This window comes from Coffea arabica, chromosome 8e, assembly GCF_036785885.1.
Source record: "Coffea arabica cultivar ET-39 chromosome 8e, Coffea Arabica ET-39 HiFi, whole genome shotgun sequence".
In the NCBI taxonomy this organism is placed as follows: Eukaryota; Viridiplantae; Streptophyta; class Magnoliopsida; order Gentianales; family Rubiaceae; genus Coffea; species Coffea arabica.
In genome coordinates this window covers 246,573-268,072 of record NC_092324.1, presented here as the reverse complement: position 1 = coordinate 268,072, position 21,500 = coordinate 246,573, and the positions used below count along the sequence as shown (strand labels likewise).

General features: G+C 37.4%; 2 protein-coding genes across 5 annotated transcripts; both read left to right on the top strand.

Moving 5' to 3' along the window:
- The first annotated feature begins 5,266 nt into the window (after positions 1-5,266).
- LOC113702713 (ubiquitin-like domain-containing protein CIP73) lies at positions 5,267-17,092 on the top strand. Of its 4 annotated transcripts, none has more exons than XM_072062015.1 (13): positions 5,267-5,492; positions 6,487-6,631; positions 6,865-6,982; positions 7,822-7,899; positions 10,798-10,910; positions 12,118-12,189; positions 12,998-13,159; positions 13,822-13,891; positions 13,969-14,144; positions 15,120-15,284; positions 15,436-15,507; positions 15,598-15,727; positions 15,941-17,092. In XM_072062015.1, the coding sequence occupies exons 2-13, from the start codon at positions 6,503-6,505 to the stop codon at positions 16,798-16,800; spliced, it is 2,145 nt and encodes a 714-aa protein (XP_071918116.1). In that variant the 5' UTR covers positions 5,267-5,492; positions 6,487-6,502; the 3' UTR covers positions 16,801-17,092. The 4 variants fall into 4 exon arrangements, with proteins under 4 accessions (XP_071918116.1, XP_071918113.1, XP_071918114.1 ...); XM_072062012.1 differs by having other exon boundaries at positions 5,268-5,492; positions 6,481-6,631; XM_072062013.1 differs by having other exon boundaries at positions 5,268-5,492; positions 6,436-6,631.
- Positions 17,093-18,741: 1,649 nt separating this feature from the next.
- Positions 18,742-20,894, top strand: LOC113706899 (small ribosomal subunit protein uS17). The gene is made up of 5 exons (XM_027228953.2): positions 18,742-18,891; positions 19,029-19,170; positions 20,204-20,348; positions 20,424-20,513; positions 20,602-20,894. Exons 1-5 carry the CDS (start codon positions 18,880-18,882, stop codon positions 20,690-20,692), a joined length of 480 nt encoding a protein of 159 aa, XP_027084754.2. The 5' UTR covers positions 18,742-18,879; the 3' UTR covers positions 20,693-20,894.
- The last annotated feature ends 606 nt before the right edge of the window (positions 20,895-21,500 follow it).

Genomic DNA, 21,500 nt, shown 5'->3' with positions numbered 1-21,500 from the left:
TCCAATAGCCTTTCTTCTCTTCCATACATTTCATATAAAGTCTCTTTTTTTTAAGGACAAAATCGCAATGGAAGATTAGTTGTCTTGCTTAATTAAGTAGTCTTTTGCCAAATAGTTTAGTAGCATAACATAAAATCCACTTATTTCACGAGTACCAAAGAACACGTTGAATCCTCTATATTAGATTTTCGTAATCTCTATACTGCGTGAAAGAAGATGCAGCTAACAAGTTAAGAGGGGGTCTCAGATGTCAAATTTTTTAATAAAAATGAAATTGATTTAGACAAAATATCTAAATTAGGACTGCAAACGAGCCGAGTCGAGTCGAACTTTGGCCTAATCGAGTCGAGTATCGACATAATTTCATTGAACTCGAACTCGAGTTCGAGCTCAACGAGCTGACAATTTCAAACTCGAGCTCGAAAAAAATAAAAAATAATTATTTTATTTTTAAAAAATAAATAAAATAATTTTTTTTCTTAATAAATAATACAATATTAAGGATATATATGTAATTTTATTATAAAAATTTAAAAATATAAAAAATATATATACTTAAAATTTTAAAATTTAAAAAATATATATATTTAAAATAATATATATATATATATATACACTCGAGCTCGCGAGCTAACGAACTTAATATTTTGAAGTCGAGTAGCTCGATATTGATCGAGTTCGAGTCGAGTTTGACTCGAGCCGCTTGCGAGCGGTTCGATTCGTTTGCAACCCTAATCTAAATACGGAGTATGCATTAAATATGAATGTGTAAGTTCACGTAATAAGGTCAGCTAAGTATGATGATTTAATTATATATTATCGAGCGTTCCAGAGCACCCCTGATTAGAATATTAAAAAAATCCGAAGTCGGTGAAAAAAGATAGAAACTTGTTGGTATTCGCATGTAAGTGGTAGTAAACGTTTGTTCGGAATTTGATCATATACAATAGTAATATATTTATGAAAATGAAAACGTACCTGCTGCACAAGGTCCGTTGAAGTGTAAACTAAAGCAGGAGAAGCTACGTGTGTAAGCGATGTGGGCGATACTTGAGACATACGCTTTTCCAACCCGACATTTGTACCCTAAAGAAAGAAAAAATAAATTACAGAAAACAAATCAATTGTTGTTGTTAGATAAAGACTTATACGCCACGGAATATACGCAAATCCTGAATAAGTAGGCGGCCAACTCCTGGAGCAAATCCTGAATTAGGAATGGTAATAAGTAGGTCCGTGTAACTTGTAGCATCTAATAATTGCCATATGGCAGGTGGCTGGCTGACCTGTGAGGCGGATGTGGAGATTTCCCTTACTTGCCAAAAATCTCTACATTTTTTTTTAAAAATATATTTTTAATTAATTTTTTATCATACATATATTAATTCGTTATAGTTTATTTTCTAAACAAAATTTTTAAAAAAAATTATAATCCAAACACAACCTTATTTACACTCCACTAATGAGAGGGCGCCCTGGTGGTACAGCTGGAGAATTTTTTTTTTTTTTTTAAGAAAGAGAATATGATGCGATCGAGCGATCATCGACAACTCAGCTGCTCTTTGCCCGGACGGTGCATCAGAGAATTCTGTACTAGAGAATATGGTGAGGTTTTTGATTAGTGGAAATCGGTTCCTAAATGCAGGCAGCCATGCATGCATGGAGAAAACAAATTTAGTTGTTGTCAATCCAGCGATCATTTTGACCATGGTGAGGCCGCCTTTACCCACCGCAATTAAAGTCCTATTATTATTTAGGAACAAGGAGCAATAAAGATCAATCAATCAGCAGAAGCAGAAAACATAAATGCAGAAAAGGCTAATTGGGGGGGAGGGATACCGTAAATAATTACGTTGGGAGGCAAGGCAGAGATTTCCAAATTGTCGGGACTTGTCAAATGATGATCATACATGTATGTCTTCAGGATGCTGTGCATTGATTAATCCACACCCACTGCTGCTGCAATATAGTATCTATCACTCATAAAATGCAATGCATTTTCTCTCCTTTTTTTTTCTTTTTGGGGGTAAAAAATATATGAGATGATGTGTTTAAAACTCGAGAGGATTGGTAAGAATCTTGAAGAGCTGTGTTTTATATTTATACTACTACTAAATGTCGTGATCTGATCTAAACGCAGCCACATCTTATTCCTGGTAGCTTGGCCTGCTGCCCCCCCAATTTCAGTGACAGTAACAACGGATTTTTCGGCCTATTTAAGGAATTCCTTTTGGTTCCTGCTGAAAATCAGTTCTTCCTTTTTTTGTTTTTTCCAACTATCAAATAGGGTACAAGAAACGTCATCCTCCTTTTCCCCTTTAAGACTCTGCGTAGATGAAGGCGAATTACATAATACACGGCTATGTGGCATGGATTATTGATTTTGTTCACAATAACCAATATGGTTAATATTTCTTTCTTTTTTTTTTTTTGGGGGGTTGGGGGTGGGAGGTGTTGGATTGTTGGGGATTGGGAGCCTTTTTTTTTTTTTCCTTCCTGAGTGATAAAATGTACTCCCTCCCTCCGTCCCATATGTTTAGTCGGTCACGCTCTCCTCTTTAGGGACGTTGTCCGGTCTTGGGCAATCAAGGTTCGAGTCTGCCTGGAGTTATCGTATCCGGAGTGGAGTGGGGCCTCCTCTCCCGGGTCGCAGGGAATTAGTCGAGTCTCGTAAGAATTGACCCGGACACCCCTGTGTTGAAAAAAAAAAAAGAAGTTTAGTCATGTTTGGAGATTTATACTTTTTATGCATGGTACACTTCATCAAAAAGTTTTTCTTTTTGTTTCACTTTTGTCATTAATCATATACTAATTAAAGTAAAAAGTAGAAAGCAATCCCATCATATTTGTCTTTATATGTCATTAATGAATAGCATAAAGGAAATTTTAGAGTATAAAGTAATTAGAAATGTCAAACATGACAAATATTTTGGAACAGTCAAAAAAGGAAAGTATGACACTTTCAATAAGACGGAGGGAGCAATATATTACCCTTAACTGTTCATATTATCTAAAACAAATACGCTATTTGAACAGGAAGGTTTCTTTTTATGTACAAAACCTATGCAAATTGTTCCAAAATAGTATTACAGAAGCTACTTACTATTTATTAGACACTAAAACCGTTCCCGCATTGCACATTGTTCACCTGGGCCAATATGCAAATCATATGAACTTAGATGATTTGCATGCCCCATGGCCCATCAAAACCGGAATCAACGTGCCCAACAAACTCCGGGCGTAGGCTTAGTTGTTTCACGTTTTAGATCGGAAAGGCCCAACTATCTGTAATCACATATGGCGTGAGGGCAGGTGAGAATTTTCAATTTAACAAATCTTGATGTCGATCATGTTCAGCTCATCCCCGCCACATGATGACAAACTTTTCATGATCTTTTTTGAAGTGCTAAATTTACTGGAGACTTTTGAGGTGCTAAAATTATTACCACTCTCTAGATGGAACCATCACTGGAGACTCTGTTTCGAGGTGATGAAATTAGCACGAAAAGATCTTATCACTTTCTCCCGAAATGGTAAAACTATCACAAACAACTTACGAGAACATTTTATTACAAGTCAATTGATTATATTTTAAATCCCTCTATAAATAGGGGTTATCGCCTTGTTAATATCAAAGAGATAAAGAGCGAACTGAATAGTTGATATTAAATTGAAGTTTCATTTAAAAAATGAATAGCACTTATTTCTTATTTATTCGATGTACAATCACCGCAAAATCATTACCCGCCAAATATAGATTAGTATTAGTTCCCGGCTTCAAATCCTCTGTCCCCAAAGTAGTCTCTGTCCCTTATTTGTACAGCTGCCACGTGTCTCTAGGCTTTTGTTACTCAAGTTAGCCTTTTGATAATAATCGGTTGACAAGTTTACTTAAAATCAATTAAAACAGATAACTCAAAACTTTTTATTTTATTTTATTTTTAACCAAAAAAGAGTCTTATTGATCATAAACATAGAAATCAACTAAAACTTTTCTTTATTTTGTTTGAATTTGAATTAACAAAACTTGTAAATCAATTATTATCGATTTATTTGAGTTTGGATTAACAAAAGATTAGAGACACGTGGCAGCTGTACAAATTAGGGACACAGACAACTTTGGGGACAGAGGATTTGAAGCCATTAGTTCCCTCCTGCACTTTTTTCCTTTCTTTCCTTTCCACGTGCATTTAACCCCCTTTTCTATAAAAACAAAAACCTGCTGCGCTGTCATGTATAGAGTAGTATTTATTACTGAAAAAAGAAAAAATATTACGCGATTGCTTTATAATGAACTAGGACGGTAAGATTAATCAAAGAAAGAATCTTTGGGTGTGCTTTTAAAGTTGTATGCACAATCTTAAATTAACATAGAAAATCAAATTTAAATTCCTATGTTATTTTCTTGAATTGTCAAAATTTTTTGGTTTTGTTTTTGCAATTATTGTGAATAACTTCAAATTTAATTTCGTTTAGATTAGATAAGTTAGGTTGAACATTGGGCGCAAGTTTTAGCCAAATCAAACTTGAATAAAAATAAATGATAAGCACATGGATGTTTTTCCTGTAATAAACATTAAAAAGAAAACAAATATATGTCTTATTAAGATCAATTAAGCTTCACGAACTTTCAAACCGGGTATTATATACGCTAATTCAACTCAGAGCTAAATCAAGCTGTTTGAAAAAAGGGGAAAAAAAGAAAAATATTTAAAGCGTCACTCATTTATTGTCAAATGAATTTTTTTATCATTCACTTCTAAAATGTTAACTTTACGTCACTTACAAATTCAAGTTAATTTTGATCTTAACTTAAGTTTTTAGCCATTTTTTTAGATTGAATTAATCACCACATGACCTATATGTAGTCATTTTTTATGTATAAAAAGGTCAGATATCAAAAAGATGGCAAAAACAAATATGGATTAGATTTGATCCTACTCTTTTTAGGAGTAAAAATGAATATGGATCGATTATTTGTTTGATTATAAAAGGGAATTAACCTTTTAACTCTAAAAAATGACTATATGTAGATTACGTCATGGATTCAGTGTAAAAAGTGATTAAAACTCTGGTTGGCACCAAATTTTATCGATGATCTTGTAATGGAGGTAAAATTATTATTTTAACAAATTTTATCTATTTGATTTCATGAGAAGTATATAGTTATTATTTTAAAATTGATAATTCATTTGAGACGAGGCATTTTCGCAAGGAAAATACGTGAAGGAACTCATGCGGTCTTATCTGCATTAGAATTCCCTTTGTGTAACAATTATCCAAGACTCTCTAAAAGGTAAATACTTGCGGGCATTAGCGAATTGAGAACTCTGTAGTATTGAGAGGGGAGACTCTCCGGCTTTGTCTGCGCATCCGCATTTGACACCTCATCTCCTCTTTCTCTGCTGCTGCTCATTTGCTGACTGCAGTTTAAACCTCCAGCAGCACCCACCCAGACTCTCTCTCTCTCTGGGAGATCCCATATCCACAAGGTTTTGTTCGTCTTCTGTTATTTTGTTTGTTTTATTTTATATGATTCATCTTGCATCGCTTGTCTCATCATCAAGAATTCAAGAATAGATACAGCGCCTGCCTTTTGCTTAGGATCCTAGGGTTATTCCTACTTGTTCCAGCTCCAATACACCACCCCTTTAGTTCTGTTTCTCTTGTGCTTATTCAATTCATTCGGTAGTAAAAGAAAGATTGATTTTTTGGCCTAGATATTGTTCCTCATAGGGTCCTGACGGCTTCCTTTTCTTTTTCTTGTTTTTTAGGGTTAATATCCCTTGGTCATGTAGATAATTAGCTGTAACGGTGTTCCAACACTGAGGTTTTGGAGCTTCGAATTTGAGCTTTGTTTAGCTAAGATTAGTGTGTTTTGATTACTTGTCAAATAGCAAAAGAAGTTGGGTTGGTTGAACAGTTGGGTAGATGTTCTTTCTGCTTCAGGGCAAAAGAAGACGCCAAGTGTCAATGAAATCCTGATCCCTTTTCCTTCACCATTCCCTGTAACCAGTGTAATTGTGATGTGTGATTCCAGACGAGGTTGGTTTTGACCCTGCACGATGATTCCCAATCGTGGTTCTGAACCTATACTTCTTGCTATTGCTGGGATGTGTTGCAAGTGCACGTGACAAAAACTGATGTCTAATAATTATGGGATGTGATCACATTGTTTGTTGAATGCAATAATGTTAAAAACTTGACAAACAAAGGTGCCATACTTATTAGTAACGGTTTAAGTGTCATACCTGTTGGTCTTGGTGTGACCGCAAAAAAGTTACACATATTTTCGCATTTTCATGTCCCCTCCCTGTCTGCATGCTTATACGTAGGCTATGGTTTCATGGTACCCATGCCTATGAGCTTGCATTAATGGAAATGATGTTCTGGATCAAGATTTTGTTCTCTTTGCATGATTTAGCTATCCTACAGGCTTGCCTTTGGAACAAACTGAAATTTTGATCCTAAACTTTCAAGGATCAGAGACAGTTTTAAGGGAATGGCCGGCAATGGTGATGACAACAGGGTGGTTTCAGGAAAAGATGAGGCAAATTGTTCAGAGACCACTGTTGAGATAAAGATAAAGACATTGGATTCTCAGACTTACACATTACGAGTGGATAAATGTGTATGTACTTTTGGATCCCTATTGTTCTTCCCGTGAATAATTGCCGGCACATTGTTCTAGGGCACCTCCTCTCAGTATTGTACCTAGTTTGATGCTTGGATATTGTTCTAATTTCCTCATTTCCAATAAATTGTTGGATCATTTGCTGTTACCTTGCTTATGCATTATTAAAGAAGTATTGCAGGTGTCAGTCCTTTTTTCTAACAGTTTTAATCTTCCAATTCTTGTTGCAGGTGCCTGTCCCTGCACTGAAGGAACAAATTGCTGTAGTTACTGGTGTGTTGTCAGAACAGCAGCGGCTTATATGTCGGGGAAAAGTTTTGAAGGATGATCAACTCCTTTCCGCTTATCGTATCCTTTTTCCATATGTCATTAGCTTCTTAGTTAGTTACTCTAATTCCATTGGTGTTGCTTATAGCAGGGTACAATCATCTTCTTACTATTGTATGTTCTATTGTGGTTTTCTTTTCGTCCAATAGAATCTTAACTATAGGGAATTTACACCCTTATAACCAGATTTAACATTTTTTTTTCGCTTATGAAACAAAGTTAAAGAGTAATAGGCTATGTGAGAATGAATTATAAATTACTCTCTACATTTGTGTCTCCCAATAACCTATCGCAATTCATGATTACCAGATTTAGTGGAAATAACAATACCAGTCTTCAGAAGAATTTATTTGTACATCCACGAGCAATAAAAACTCTGTTAAGTCTATATGCTGATAATGATTACTTACAGTTTCAAAATATCTGTTCCAGACTTTTACATACTTGGGAATTATTCGATAAAAGATGGATCTTGACAGCTTGAAATTAATCTTTTTCTGTTTCAGTTATTGCAGAGGCCCTATGAAGGACTAATTAGCAAACTGCATATATATTGTTTTCATTTGTGTTTGACTGCATAATTACCTTGGAAGGAAAAAAAAAAAAACCATGGCAGTGTATGCTCAGCTCTATTAAATGGGAAGTTAATAGTGCGTATTCCTGTTTGTGTTTTTTATGATCATTGTCATTTTTACTACTTCTGTCATTGAGTATTAAATATTGGTTGACCTTTGACATTGGAGACTACCTGCTATAATCAAGCGGTGTCTTCCAGCTAGAAAAAAATTCTAGCTTTTGGTATGTCTGATATAGAAGTTTGCTGTATGGATAGCTGAGTTCCTTGACTAAATATTTATTAGATGTGGAAGATGGACATACATTGCACTTGGTTGTGAGACAACCCGTTGTTCCATCATCAGAGGGCTCTCCGAATTCAGGTAGGACATATTGTATCTGCAGACAAATTTCATTGTGAATCTGATTCCTTTCGATGACTGGTGTGAAAAGCTGGGTTTGAAGTTAATATAGGAGCATGGAAAGATGCACCTTCTTTCTAAATACAAGATCTTCTTGGCCTTTTCTATATTAAACAGTGCACTGACTATATTATTGTCATGCCATCCTTGCTGCTTTCAATATTTTGTGGAAGTGCTAATTTTGAGAATCAATCTTCTCAAATGAGAACCTACAGTCATCAGAATGTTCCTTTCATAGTCATGATAGTCACTCGGATCTTTGGCTTTCAAGCAACTGAAGAATTGTTCAATTTACTACTGTCTAGGAGATTTGAGTCTGAATGACATCCTGAAATTGAATCGTTTACTGACTGAAGTTAGTAGCAAAGAAACTTTGTGGTCATGGTGATGTTTATGGATCTTGATTATCTATTCACCTTTCCCTGCACATACTCCATCCTTTGATTTAGTGATATATCAGAAATGGATGCTTCTGCAAGGTTGTTATCATTTGATCTTAGGCAGACTGTAAGGCGTTATTTCTTGCAATGGCTCTGAAACTTATCTGAAACTTGAAAAGTTTCAGTGTTTGTTCTGGGTATGTAAGTTATTTAGTAAGTTGGTCCAGAAGAATATGTACATTGTCGTTCAAATTAGGGGATAGCTGTCTTATTTCCACTTTATCTCTGTAGATAGTTACGTGAGAGATGGGTAGCAGAATAATCCTGCAATAAAACTAATATGGAATGCAGTTCAGGGTTTGCAGCATAATCCTATGACATATATGGCATCAATGTGAAAGTTGACTAGTGTTGTTTATGACTGATTTCATGAGAAACTCACTGCTGTGGTTTACTTTCAGTTATGTAATACACTGTTAGATCCAGGGCTAAGTTCGGTATTCTGTTGATATGCTAAAAGGCCTATTGTTGATATGTTTGTCTGGTATTTTATTCGTTTTGCCGTTTGTTTATGGTGACACAGAGGAAGATGTTCTGGTTATAATCTTCATAAGCTCTACCAATAAAGATGTTGTAATACTGGATTCCTGTTGGTTAAATACTCATGTTATAGTTTCTTATTTCTTTGACCTTTGAATGGTGTACAATGAAATGGTGAACTCATCGGTTGCCCTTAAGTTGTCATTGGAAGCTGAATGCACTCATGTTATTCAACGTACTTTTTTTTCATTTTCTATTGAGAAACCATTTGGCATTCCATGTAACCCCTAAACTGGTCCCTGTTCATATTCTGTGTGGTCAACTAGTACACTGGTGGAACTAGGAACTTAGCATTGGTGGGGTTAGACTGTAAAATTGTATATTTCAAAGTAGTTGTCTTGCAATTTTTGCAAAAAGCTTAGGGGGCAAAGCTAACTTGGTCAAAGGTAGAAGTGAAAATATTAACTGTTTTAAGAGCATATAAAGGAATTTCTAAAATTTTTTGTTTTTTCCGCCCGGTGGGGGGGGGGGAGATCTAAATTTTACAAGGATATATGTGAAAATTTCAAAATTTTAGAAGGTACATAAAAGAATTTATAAAATCTTGGGGCGGCGGCTGTCCCTCCCTGCCCCCCCTTGCGTCAGTGAGCTAGTAAATGTTTGTCCATTCTAATAGGGCCTTGTCTTCGCTTATGGCTAGAGCAGTATTATCCTTTTTAGACCTTCAAATTATGTTATTGTGGTCTTCTCTACCTCTAGTTTTAAAAACTGATAATCAGTACGACAATGCATAAAGTGGAAAAGCATTTATGCTATTATTCTGTTACCTAATCTATGTCTTGATGATGTACTTCTTGAAGGGGAAATGGGAAAAGAGAAAAAGAAAAAAACTATTATGGTCTCAGAGTTTGTGATTATCAATTCCTGTAGAACGCAAGAAGTTTGGAATTTCTGAAATCTATCTAATTGTTTGAGGATTATTTCACGGAGTTGGTGGGATAATGGCAGATTCTTGTAGATTTATATAGCTGATTATGAACATAGCAGATGGATGAGATAAATTGAGAAATTATTTCGCTAGCAGGTACAAAGCGTGCCTATCTGTTTCAGTTGTCCTGAAACATGTCCTTTAGTTTTATTGGATAGTCTAGAACCTTTTGTCTGCTGGTGAAGCAGTGAGCCTTGCGCCTTAGTCCATGGCCAAGGTCGGAAGAGCTAATTTGGATAATAAGTGAAGAAAGAGAGACTCACTCCCTCTACGTCCATTTGACTTTGCATTGTGACACTGGAGGTCAAGGGGTTGGTTGACAGAGACCGACTCCTTGCTTGGTGGTAAGGCTGTGTATACCTAGCTCTTCACAGACCTAGCAGTGGTAAACAGGATCATGCTGGTAAATAAAGTTGGTGAGACAGGATTAGCCATTGTGGAGGCAAAGCTAGCATTTCAGTTGATCTAATCGTTGGATGGTAGTTAGGAAAAGAAGGGAAGGTAATCAGTGGAGTTTGATGAAGTAGACTGGGTCTACTGTTGGACAATGACATATTAGAATTGTAGGCCTTGGCACACATTTGGGACCCACATTTTGGGTCTTGGTCTACCCAATGACCCAGTCGAAGTAAGATTTCATGTTAGAGGTGCTGCATGGATGCGTCTTCTATTTAATCTATGGGTGAACAGGTAGATGTGGCTATTATTGCGTGTATTTGAACTTGACTGTTTCAATAGGTGCTAATTCCTCAAAAATTTAAGTGCTGGGGGATGTACCATGAAACCCCTTTTTTAGTTCCTGCTCTTCTATAGTTTTCCTCTCTTTATGCACCTGCCTTTAATCCAATTGTGTTTGGTTATTCTTTGTCAAGTATCTTCCTTGTGTCTGCCTCTGTTGTTTTTGCAAATTTTGTCAGAAAAATTTGATGATTAAGCACAACATGTTTGCAGCTACTGATCCTGCATCCACTGGTGGGCGTAGTCAAGGAAGCCGAGGTCCTGGTGTTGTAGTTGGAAGCTTTAATATCTCTGAACAAGATGGAAGTTTTCCTGATTTAAGTCGTGTGAGTGTTGCTGTTTTGGCCGCTAGTACTCTTTTCTTTTGGAAAATAGATTTTAGGCCCCGTTTGGCAAATGAGTTTTTTGGGTGTTTGTCTAAAACTTTACTGTAACTTACTGTAGAATTTGTAGGAAAACTTTTTGAGTTGTAATAAAACTTTCCTTTTTAACAAAAAAAAGAATCTATCCTTTTTTTCCCTTTTCTTTTTCCATTTCTTTCTCTCTCTCTTTCTTTTTCCTTTTCTTTCTTCTCCTCTCCTTCTCTCCCACCCCACTGCTCTTCTTCTCCAGCGTCGACGACGGTGGCGCTGTCAGCCTTCTCTCTCTCTTTTTTTTTTCTCTCTCCCTCCCTCCCCTCTCCTGTCCTCCCCTTCTCCTCCTACCTCCCTCCCTTCCTTCCCTCTTCCCCTCTTCTCCCTTCTTTCTCGTCACATTCTTCCCCTCTCCTCCCCTCCCCTCTTCTCCTCCTCCCCCTTTCCCCACTCTCCCCGCCACCTTCTCCCCCGTTTCCCTCCCCTCGCCACCCTCCTCCCCCAGCTCCAGCCTGCTCACTCCTTCAGCTCTGGAAACCAGACCAAAGAAACCCTTACTAGTCATCCGACCTTCCTCACCTTCTGCTTTGGCTTCTCCCATGAAATCCTACCGACCTGAGGTTGTCAATGAAAGAATTAGGATTTACTAGCCGTTGGACCAATCGTGGTACCATGGCTGCATCAAACTTTTCGATGAAATCTCTGGTAAGCATTTGGTTCTCCATGATGATGCGGATGAGGAATTATTGAACCTTACCGAGGAAAAGATTGAGTGGTCGGTTGAGGAGGAACCTGTCAGGGGGAGGGAGAAGCGGAACAAGGTGGCGGGGAGAGGGGAGGGGAGGAGAGAAAGAAAAGAAAAAAATAGTGGCTGGTGGGGCACCGCCGGAGTTGCCGGGCGGTGGTTCTGGTGGTGGGTTGGTTGAGGTTGGGGGAGGAAGAAGAAGAATAGAAAGAAGGGATTTGTGTGTTTTTGGGTATTGTAAGGTGTGGATTTTTAAAATTTTGGGGAGTTTTTTGAGGTTACTGTAGCTAAAGTTGTTAAAAAACTTGTAGGAGAAAAACTTGTTTGCCAAACAGGGCCTTAGATTAAAAGCTCCTGTTATACTTAAATGGTGTCAGAATGACTTATTTCTTACCCCCCTTTTTCATTCTACTATCTTTCCTTTGCATATTCTAGGTTTTTTCTGCTCTGCTTGGTTCTTTTGGAATAGCAGGTGCTGGAAGTGGCAGTGAAGGGATTGATCTTAATGTAAGTTTTTGAAGATTTTCCACTATCAACCTCGCATACTCTTTTGGGGCATTTTGTTGTAATTTCTACAAATTTAATACGTGCTAATTCTACTGTTGGCAATGATAAAGTTTCATGTTTTTAGACTTATCTTCAATGAATGGCTGTTTACCTGTTTTAATTGACAGTAAACTTGTGATGTATTCATGAAATGGCATTTAAACCATGGAGTCCTGCTTTGGCAGGGTCATAGATTTTGCATTCAGGTTATGAGTTTTCTTTGGACTTGCTAGACATTTGTAAAGGAGTTGTATATCCATGAATCATGACATTAATTGCTGATATTACACAAGCAGAGCTCTTATGACTTCACTTGTTACAGTTATACTTGGTTGACCTGCTTAGTGTAAATCTGCATGCTTTATGTGCAGCTTTATATACTTCTTGTGCCTTAGGCACTGTATTGTTTCCTTAAGGTACTGTTCCATTGAACTGAAAAATAACTGATAGTGCTAGCAAGGATCTTATGTTTTCTTTCTTCAATGTTTGGTTAGACATGACTTGGCAGAAACCAACTTTCACTCTAATTTTCGCCATTTAACAAGCATGCTAAAAAGATTTCTTTTCTTTTCTTTTCTTTTCGCCATTTAGACATGTCTGCTTTGCTCTTCCTGACTTTTCTTTAAGAATTTTCCAGATTTTAGGTGGAGCCTTTGTGTGAAGGGTGTTCGAGCTCAATAATCATGAAATATGACTGAATATGTATTAATTTTATTTGTCTCAACTTTTCTTTTCTTTTTTTTTCCTTTTTGCGTACTATGATTTCCAGGAGCATCCACTAGAAAGGATTCTAAACGGCCCTAGTCTTGGTGGTCTAAGAAATTCTAGCAGGCCACAGACAGACCAAGCTGATTCAAGGGGACAAGCAATAAATGATTCTGGTAGTTTCTCTGTTCCAACTGCTGATTCTGTGGAGTCCCTCCAGCCGCCTGTAAGTTTCTTGTGTTATTATTATCATTCTTATATTTTTCATGCAGGAAGCATTCTCTTATTGTCATGGAATCAAGAACAAATTACAATACAGTAATATGTTGAATTCTTAATACCTTTTTTTTGAAGAATTTAACAATATATTGATTATGGTCTTGGTATTTTTTCTGTTCTCAACTTTCTCCATGTCTGGAAGCACTTATTTTGCAAAACATGGGTGCTTTAGGGAGTGACAAGAGTCAAGAATCCTAGTAGTTTGTCCTTCAGGAGAATATTCTTCTTTTGGTGATTAGAGGATTAGCTTTTGGTCTTCTGCTTCCTGTTCTTATTTTCAGAGGAACTAAGAAAGCAATATTGGATGTGATTCACATCTTCCTAAACAAGCAACTTATTTGAGGATCTGATACTACAATTTGGTGCTCCCCTGCACCATCTCTTTCAAACTCTCTGGCACAGAAAACTAAAGGAAACTTTAGATAGCAGGACTAGATTACTAGGATTAATGAAGAGTGCGTTTCTAAAACTACTATTAGACTTAGAAATAAGGCATACCTACCAGAATATTGAACGAGAACTTATATAACGCTAACATGCTCCTGCATCAATCTCAGTCTGCGTAGCAAGGCTAGTTAACAATTGTATTGAGTTTGATTTTTCTTGCAGATTATCCCTGATTCTTTAGCAACTTTGTCCCAGAACTTAAATCGTTTGAGGCAGGAATTTGTTGCCAATGGTCAGGAAGCTTTTCTGCTCTTGAAATCTTAGTTTGTGTCTCCATTTCTCTGAGAGATTCCCTTATGGTGTTTGCAGTTCAAGAACAGACCAACTTAAGTCAGGCTGTTGGCATTCGTGGGAGGGATGGACAAAATTCAGATGCAGCATCAGTTTCTACTGTCCAAAGAGGACTTCCAACACCGGCATCCTTGGCAGATGTGATGCTGACTGCAAGACAGATTCTCAATGAACAAGTAGAAGAGTGCTTATTGGTATGTGATTGCTTTTATGACTTTTGTTAGTGAAAATATCTTGAGATTCTGATCTTATGGTGTTGTGTGAGAGACAAGAAAGTAGGCTGCAAATAAAGCTTATGGATTTGAGAAGTCATATGGTTTCAGTTCTGACAAAAGTAACAATGCTGCTATCTTAAGCTGAGATTAAAAAATCTTTAACTGAATTTTGTTTAATAAAAGTTCTTTTGGTGAGTTTCAGTCCCTTTTTTTTGGTTGTAAAGTGAGAAATATCATTGGGGATCAGAAGATGTGGAAGGAAAGATTAACTTGCCCCTGGGCGTATAAATTTTCTTGGTGCCCTGAGTGTGGAAAGTGTTGCTTCCATTCCCCAGATCTGCAATAAAATACATTAAAGGTCCGGTCAGGGAGATCATAAGCAAGAACAGCTGCCCCAAAAGGACGAGAAAAGAACACAAAAAGAAGAGGGACATGGATCCGGATATGGCAAAAATTGGTCTTGATACACTAACCTGGGATGCCCAAACTTGTCATGTTTCTTGTAAGCTTGTTGGACAAACTGACTTTATGCTTGTTTTCAGCTTGTACTTTTCTTGCTGGCCTTCACTTTTTGCTAATGTGGAAGCTTGCTTGTGGTCTTAGCTAATGCGGGGCATTCAGGTAGAATGTTGCCATTCTCCATTCTGACATTGCAAAAAGAAACAATAATCCAATAAAAGTTAGATGTAAACTATGAGATAGAATTGGTGTGGTTAGTTGAAGAGTATTCTTTATACCAACCCCAAAGGTCTGGCTGGCTGATTCACTAGCTTTCCAGGGTTTGTCTCGGCCAAAAACTGCGGAAGGCAGGCATGATAAACTGATAGATTTCTTTTTTCTTACTGCTTTTGTCTATATGATAGGACATCATTACTGTTATGATTATATTTAACAATCTTGTTATAAGAGTATGGTTAATGAACCTTCTTGTTTTCTTGATTTCTTTTTATTTAGCTACTTGCAAGACAGCTGGAGGATCACGCAAATGTGACTGATGCTTCAGAACGAGTGAGAATTCAATCTAGTGCTCTAAGATCGGGAATTCTTCTTCAAAACTTGGGGGCCGTGCTACTTGAGCTTGCTCGGACAACAATGACGTTGCGGATGGGGCAAACACCGGTATGTTTAACTACGTTGTGAATGTCGGAATTAGCTGAAATAAAATTACATCTGTTCCCGTACTCGTAGTTTTAGATGGCAAATTCAAAAACCTTGGGAATAATTTTGTTTTATCTGCCAACCATGGTAATAACCCCCGTCTCTTACTCAGGCCGAAGCTATCGTAAATGCAGGGCCTGCTGTGTTCTTATCGCCAAGTGGTCCCAATCCTATAATGGTTCAGGTGATAATAAAGTCCAACAAATGTATTTATTTCCATTTGTGTAGCATGTTTGAGTTGTATACTAATGCTTTTTCTTTGAACTACATGTAGCCACTTTCTTTTCAACTGGGAACAGGGTTTGGTGGGACTGGTGGAACTGTCCAACAGAGCTCTGGAATTCCTGCTGGATCTGGTGGTTCTGGCGTCTTTCCAAGGAATATTGATATCAGAATCCGAACAGGTACTCTGCCACATCTAGTCCTGTTTGTATCTTGAAATTCAACTTCTGAATGGCATTCAAAATATTTGCCCTGTTGGCTTGTGAATGGGTTCTTTGATCTGAATTAAATATTCTCATGGAGAATCTGCTTTCCTCTAGTGGCTAAAGAGATTCTTGATTGCCTTTCCATCTGTTACATTATTTGGTGACGATTTTTGTGTTGCTTGTGTTTAGTTGCTGTGCCAGCAAGTGCAAATCGAAGAGAGTCAAATGGTGCACAGAATCATGGATCGACTGTTCCTGCAGCTATTAATACTGGAAATTCTGCTCAACAAGGAACTGGAAGAGGATCTGGAAGCCCTGCTACTAGAGATCCTGAAGTGCGGGTAGTTCCCATTAGGACTGTAGTTGCTGCTGTTCCTGCTTCTGGTGGACGAGCAACTTCTGATCCGTCACGTGGTACAATGGGGATGATACTTCCCATTTTTGCTAGAGTTCAGCGTGTTACTTCTGGAATTTCAGGTGGTGCTAGAGGTGATCTAGCATCTGATCAACCTCATACCCATCCTGTTGACCAGGGAAGCCAATCCATCCCTAATTCAGCACTTCAGCATGAAAACGTTCATATGGTTGGCGTAGATGGTGACAGTAGTTCAGTTGGTGAAGCGGCGGAGGGTCCAGGATATCCTTCCCAGTTTATGAGTCGACTTGAACAGTTGCTGAGGGGAGTGTTTTCTGGTGATCATCTACAGGATGACAGTGGTAATTCCCAGGTTAGAGATGCGGATGGTGTTACCAGGCATGTTGGAGCTGCTGAAAATGGCAATCGTCCTGATGCAGCAGAAGCAGCAGCAAGTGACGAGGGAACCTTTCTGTCCAACGTATTGCGTCAGATTATGCCCATTATATATGAAAACGGAGGAGGATCTGGTTCTAATGACTCGTCTTCAGGTGGACAAACTACTGAAGAGAGGAACACACAAGGGTCATCGACACAGGGTGAAGAGAATGGGAATCGTGCATCCTCCTCTCGTCGGCAGGAAGACCCTCCGGCTGCTGAGCAGCCAGATCCAAAACGGCAAAAGCGGGATTGATTTTTGTTGAAGATTGTTTTATTATTTGATTCCAGAAAGGACTTGGTTTATGCCTTTGTGGTTGAAGATGAAGATGAAATATCTGCAAATGAACTTTTCAGCTGTATACGTATATAGATAGCACTTTTTTTTGGGCTGGATCAGTTTTCAAAGGTGTTCTTTTCCATTATGAAGATGTATTTTCTTCTCTGATGTATGTTCCCGAAAGTCCTTAATTGGCGTTTCAATGCAGGCACTATTGACTAACTAAAAATTTAGATTTGCTGTGAAATGTACTATAATTTGATCTCAATCATAATGACTGCATGCTTGATATTGTTTTACATTTGACACAATTTAGTTTCAAATGAATGAACTCTGAAGCTGTTTTAACATCTGAAGTGAACAAGTAATTGGAAAAAAACATGCAAGATTAATGTAATTAGCACTAGTACGACTCTTTTGCAATAATAGGAATGCTAGAAAGGACCTGCAAATTGGGTTTCATGATCGGACTTTTGTCAGAACTGAATTGGGGGGGGTAAAGGCAAACAAATTGGGAAATTAAAGAAGAAAAAGATCAAATGGTAAGATGATTTTAAGAGGCGTTAAGCATCCGCTATGCACAGAGTGTTGAGTTGTACAAGGCTTCCCTATAAACCTGCATGAACAAAAAATGTGTCCTAGCACAATTAGTAATTTGCATGTCTTGAGATAAACAGAAAATTTACAAAATAATTACTGGTATTATTTATATTTTTCTAGTGCACGGAAAACAAATTCCAACTTTTTTGCTGAGGAGGCCTTTAGGTGGTCTAGTAGCTTAGGTTGAATCTCAAGAAATTAGCTGAGTTTCTGGGCTCAAATCCCCCTACCCCTTTTCTGGTTCTTAAATCCTACCCTTTTTCAATTTTTTTTTTTTTAAAAAAAAACCCTCCACTGCTGGAAAAAATTATAAAAAAAACCCTACTTTACGACTAGTAGTTAATGGGATTACCATCTGCCTCCTGTGAAGGGAAAAACGGGTGGGAGGGCTAGTGGGCTAAATGAGTCCTAGTCCATCCTATAGATATATATATATATATAGAGACACACACCTATACATATGTACGCATACATATATAACCATTCTTCCAAGATAAAAAGAGGCCTAGCCATTTCTTCCGCTATTGAACACCAAGAAGCTATAATTTAAAAATGTGATATCTAAGAAAACTGTTGTGTTTGTTTATCATAAGATAACTTTCTTGTCATTTATATACATAACATATTGTTAATTTGATAATTTGATTCATTGTTTGCATTTTACAAAATGGAAATAGACATCTATCGTTTAGTATTTTTAAGCCTTTTTTTTTACCTCTTGATAATAAAAAAGTGATATTAGTTATGTACATTACGAGAAAAAATTATACTTGCAAATCAAGTAGATATGGATTAGTTTACGTACACAACATTGTTAATTTGATAATATGATTCTGTACGCATTTAATTAAATAGAAGTGGACATCTATCATTTTGTAATTTAAAATTTTTTTGACCTCTTGATAATTAAAAAGATGATATCACTTACGTACATTAATAAAAAAAAAAGGTATTATACTTGCAAATGAAGTAGATATGGATTAATTTATCTTATGTAGACATTTAGCCCCTTTTATTAATAGAGAAATTCATATTTTTATAAAATAAAATAAAACTTTAGTTGGTTAAATGAATTTGTGAGCACATTCGATAAATTAACAATTTATTAATTTATTGATTAATTAATACCTCTTTAAATTAGTAGAATTTGTATGGTCCAAGGATATTCTGTAACTAGTTTTTGAAAGTGGGCTGGGCTGCTGGCTCCTGTGAAGGGAGAAAAGCGTAGAGGGGGCCTAGTGGGCTGGAGTGGGTTAAAGGAATCAATTTAGGCTGGAGCTGGAGCGGGCCACTCCCATCATCATTTTTAGGGTTATATTTTTAGGGTTATAGTATATAAATTCATATGGGAGAACACCCGATATTCCGATCGCAAACCATATCCCAAGCTTGGTTTCTGCAGCTGACAGCGGTTTCTACTGCTAGGGTTTTAGGGTGTAGCTCTCAGCCGCAGTCATGGCCGAACAGGTATCTTGTCTCCGCCGGAGATAGCTTTCTCAGCCGCGATGTCTTTCTCTATCTCTGTCAGGCACTCACGCAGAGAGGCATTAACTCCTTAAAATATCAACCAATTGACTAGTGAATCTTCTGATTGGTTATTGCAGACGGAGAAGGCTTTCTTGAAGCAGCCAAAGGTGTTCCTTTCCTCGAAGAAGACTGGGAAGGGGAAGAGGCCAGGAAAGGGTGGAAATCGCTATTGGAAGAGCATTGGTCTTGGCTTCAAGACTCCTCGTGAAGCTATTGAAGGTTGCTCTTCCCTTCTTTTCTTTCTTCTCATTTTAGATTTTCCTTCGATTGTTTTCGGCACCGACACCCCCACCGCTATTCTTTTTTCCTGGAGATGATTACGAGTATTATTTTTTTCATTCTAATGAAATAGATCTACGTTATATATTTCTTAAAGCTTTTCGCCATCAGTGATAGTACAAATCCATAATTTTGTTCTTTGGTTCGATCACAGGCTACACTTGTAGATATAGTCATGCAGCTTAGCGTTTTTTGTTCTTAAAAACCCAGACTGTCATTGCATTTTAGATCGTGTCCTTTTTAGGCACTTCTGACTAATTGACCGAATGGAATTTAATTTTACATGGCTTGCCCTTCTGATATGATGAATTAATTTGAATTTCAACTTCTTTGGATAGGTTTACTGTTGATAGCGTAAACGAAGTTTCGAACTTTTTTTTATTATTGTTCATAATTTTGTACGAGCATACTGGTTGTTCATCTGTCCAAGGGTGATAGCAACCCAAAGATTTGCATATCGTGAATGAATATGCTAAGTTGATTGCAAAGGAGCTAGAACTCAGTCTAACAATGCTGGCCATGTTGTTGCTTTGTAATCTACTTGGGCACAATCTTCTATATGGCCCGAAGGCTCTATTTCTTCTTCTTTCGAGATTTGGATACTTAGCATCTTGTTGCAACATCTTGGAGCTTTCATATCCAATGGAAAAACTGGAAAATCATTGCACATTGTGTTTCTACCTTCGTTGGTTACAAAGTTATTATGGTGATTATCATCCAAATGATATCAAGCTTAGATTAATGTCTATTAGATGCTTATCTCAGTTCATGATTTTTGTATCAATAATTAACTATGGACTGAAATTTTGTGGACAATCTCGAATGATGCTGTGGAGCAATGTTTTTCTTCTGCATTGAAGTGTAAGTGGCACATGCAGAGGATTTGAATATATTAACTGTTTTGCTCGGAGTTAAGTTGGAGGAGTTGCAGTGAGATACATGTTGATCATGTGTGTTTAAACACTTTTTCCAGGTACATACATTGACAAGAAGTGCCCATTCACTGGCACTGTTTCTATTAGAGGCCGTATAATTGCTGGAACTTGCCACAGTGCCAAGATGGATAAGACAATTATTGTCAGACGCAACTACCTGCATTTTGTGAAGAAGTATCAGAGGTATGACTATTCATTAGAATGAATTGTCTTCTCCCGTATTAGCTACAATAAGCATGGTCCTCTATTGTTCTTTAGATATGAGAAGAGACACTCGAACATTCCAGCTCATATATCTCCATGCTTCCGTGTGAAAGAGGGTGACCATGTCATAATTGGCCAGTGCAGGTGAAGGCCTAGGCTTTATTTCCTTTTCAGATGGGTTTTGCTTGTTTCTTGTATTTTACTAATATGATCGACATTCTCTACCTTGAAGGCCACTGTCAAAAACTGTGAGGTTTAATGTGCTGAAGGTGGTTCCGGCAGGCGCCTCCGGGGGTGGAAAGAAGGCATTTACAGGGCTTTGAGTTTAGTGCTTTCCATCTCATGTTAAAGTTCTTGAGAGATGTTGTCAAGACTTGGTGTTATTAGTTAAAACTTGTGTATTAATTTGCCTCTTTAAGGCTTAAATTTTTGATACTCCCATGGTGCAGTTTTTGGATTTCTAGTCTTGGTTAGTAATCGTCAGTCTTATTCATAAAAATGGTATTGGAATGATTTTTCTTTAAATGGCGTGAGAACAATTGGCAACTGGCTTGATAAGGTCTTAGACCTTCGAGGCTATGGTGCATGATGATTTTGCAGATAACCTAGAATGGTAATTTGCTTTCATTCGTCTCCAAGTATTGTGCTATGTTGCCTTAACTGCAACAATAATGACTTTTTGTCAGTTTTTCTGTGTTTTGACGCAATATTGTTGAGTGTTTCTGTGTTTGGACGGCGAATTGTTTGAGGATGGATTCCGTTGTTGCTATTGAGACTTCATTTGCGCATTCAAACTGAAAGCAGTTTGAAAATGGTTGGAACTTGCTCGATGATAGTAGTGTGATTTAGGCTCGATTAAGTGGCTGAAATGCTTGAATGTACGTTTGCCATTGGGTTTCTATTTACTAGGCATTTAGGAATTTCACCAGACTCTTTAAGATTAATAAATATGGCTAGTTTTCGAGAAATTCAGTGCTTCCTGAAATTGACTGAAAGGTGAATGGACCCTGTCAGATGTGCCATGCAGCAAGCAGCCTCGTTGATCTTTGGGTGAAATGTCGAACATATTTGCCCTTGATTATAGGACAAGGATTTCAGATAATGAACAAATTCTTTTTCTTTTTGGAAGGA

What these genes read in the sequence shown, in the direction of transcription:
- LOC113706899 (XM_027228953.2), top strand. An exon ending in TTTGTGAAGAAGTATCAGAG is followed by an intron (nt 20,349 to 20,423) that starts GTATGACTATTC and finishes ATTGTTCTTTAG; the next exon opens with ATATGAGAAGAGACACTCGA. An exon ending in GTCATAATTGGCCAGTGCAG is followed by an intron (nt 20,514 to 20,601) that starts GTGAAGGCCTAG and finishes TCTACCTTGAAG; the next exon opens with GCCACTGTCAAAAACTGTGA.
- LOC113702713 (XM_072062015.1), top strand. Translation starts at nt 6,503, where the DNA reads ATGGCCGGCAATGGTGATGACAACAGGGTGGTTTCAGGAAAAGATGAG. An exon ending in GCAGGAATTTGTTGCCAATG is followed by an intron (nt 13,892 to 13,968) that starts GTCAGGAAGCTT and finishes TGGTGTTTGCAG; the next exon opens with TTCAAGAACAGACCAACTTA. An exon ending in CCAATCCTATAATGGTTCAG is followed by an intron (nt 15,508 to 15,597) that starts GTGATAATAAAG and finishes AACTACATGTAG; the next exon opens with CCACTTTCTTTTCAACTGGG.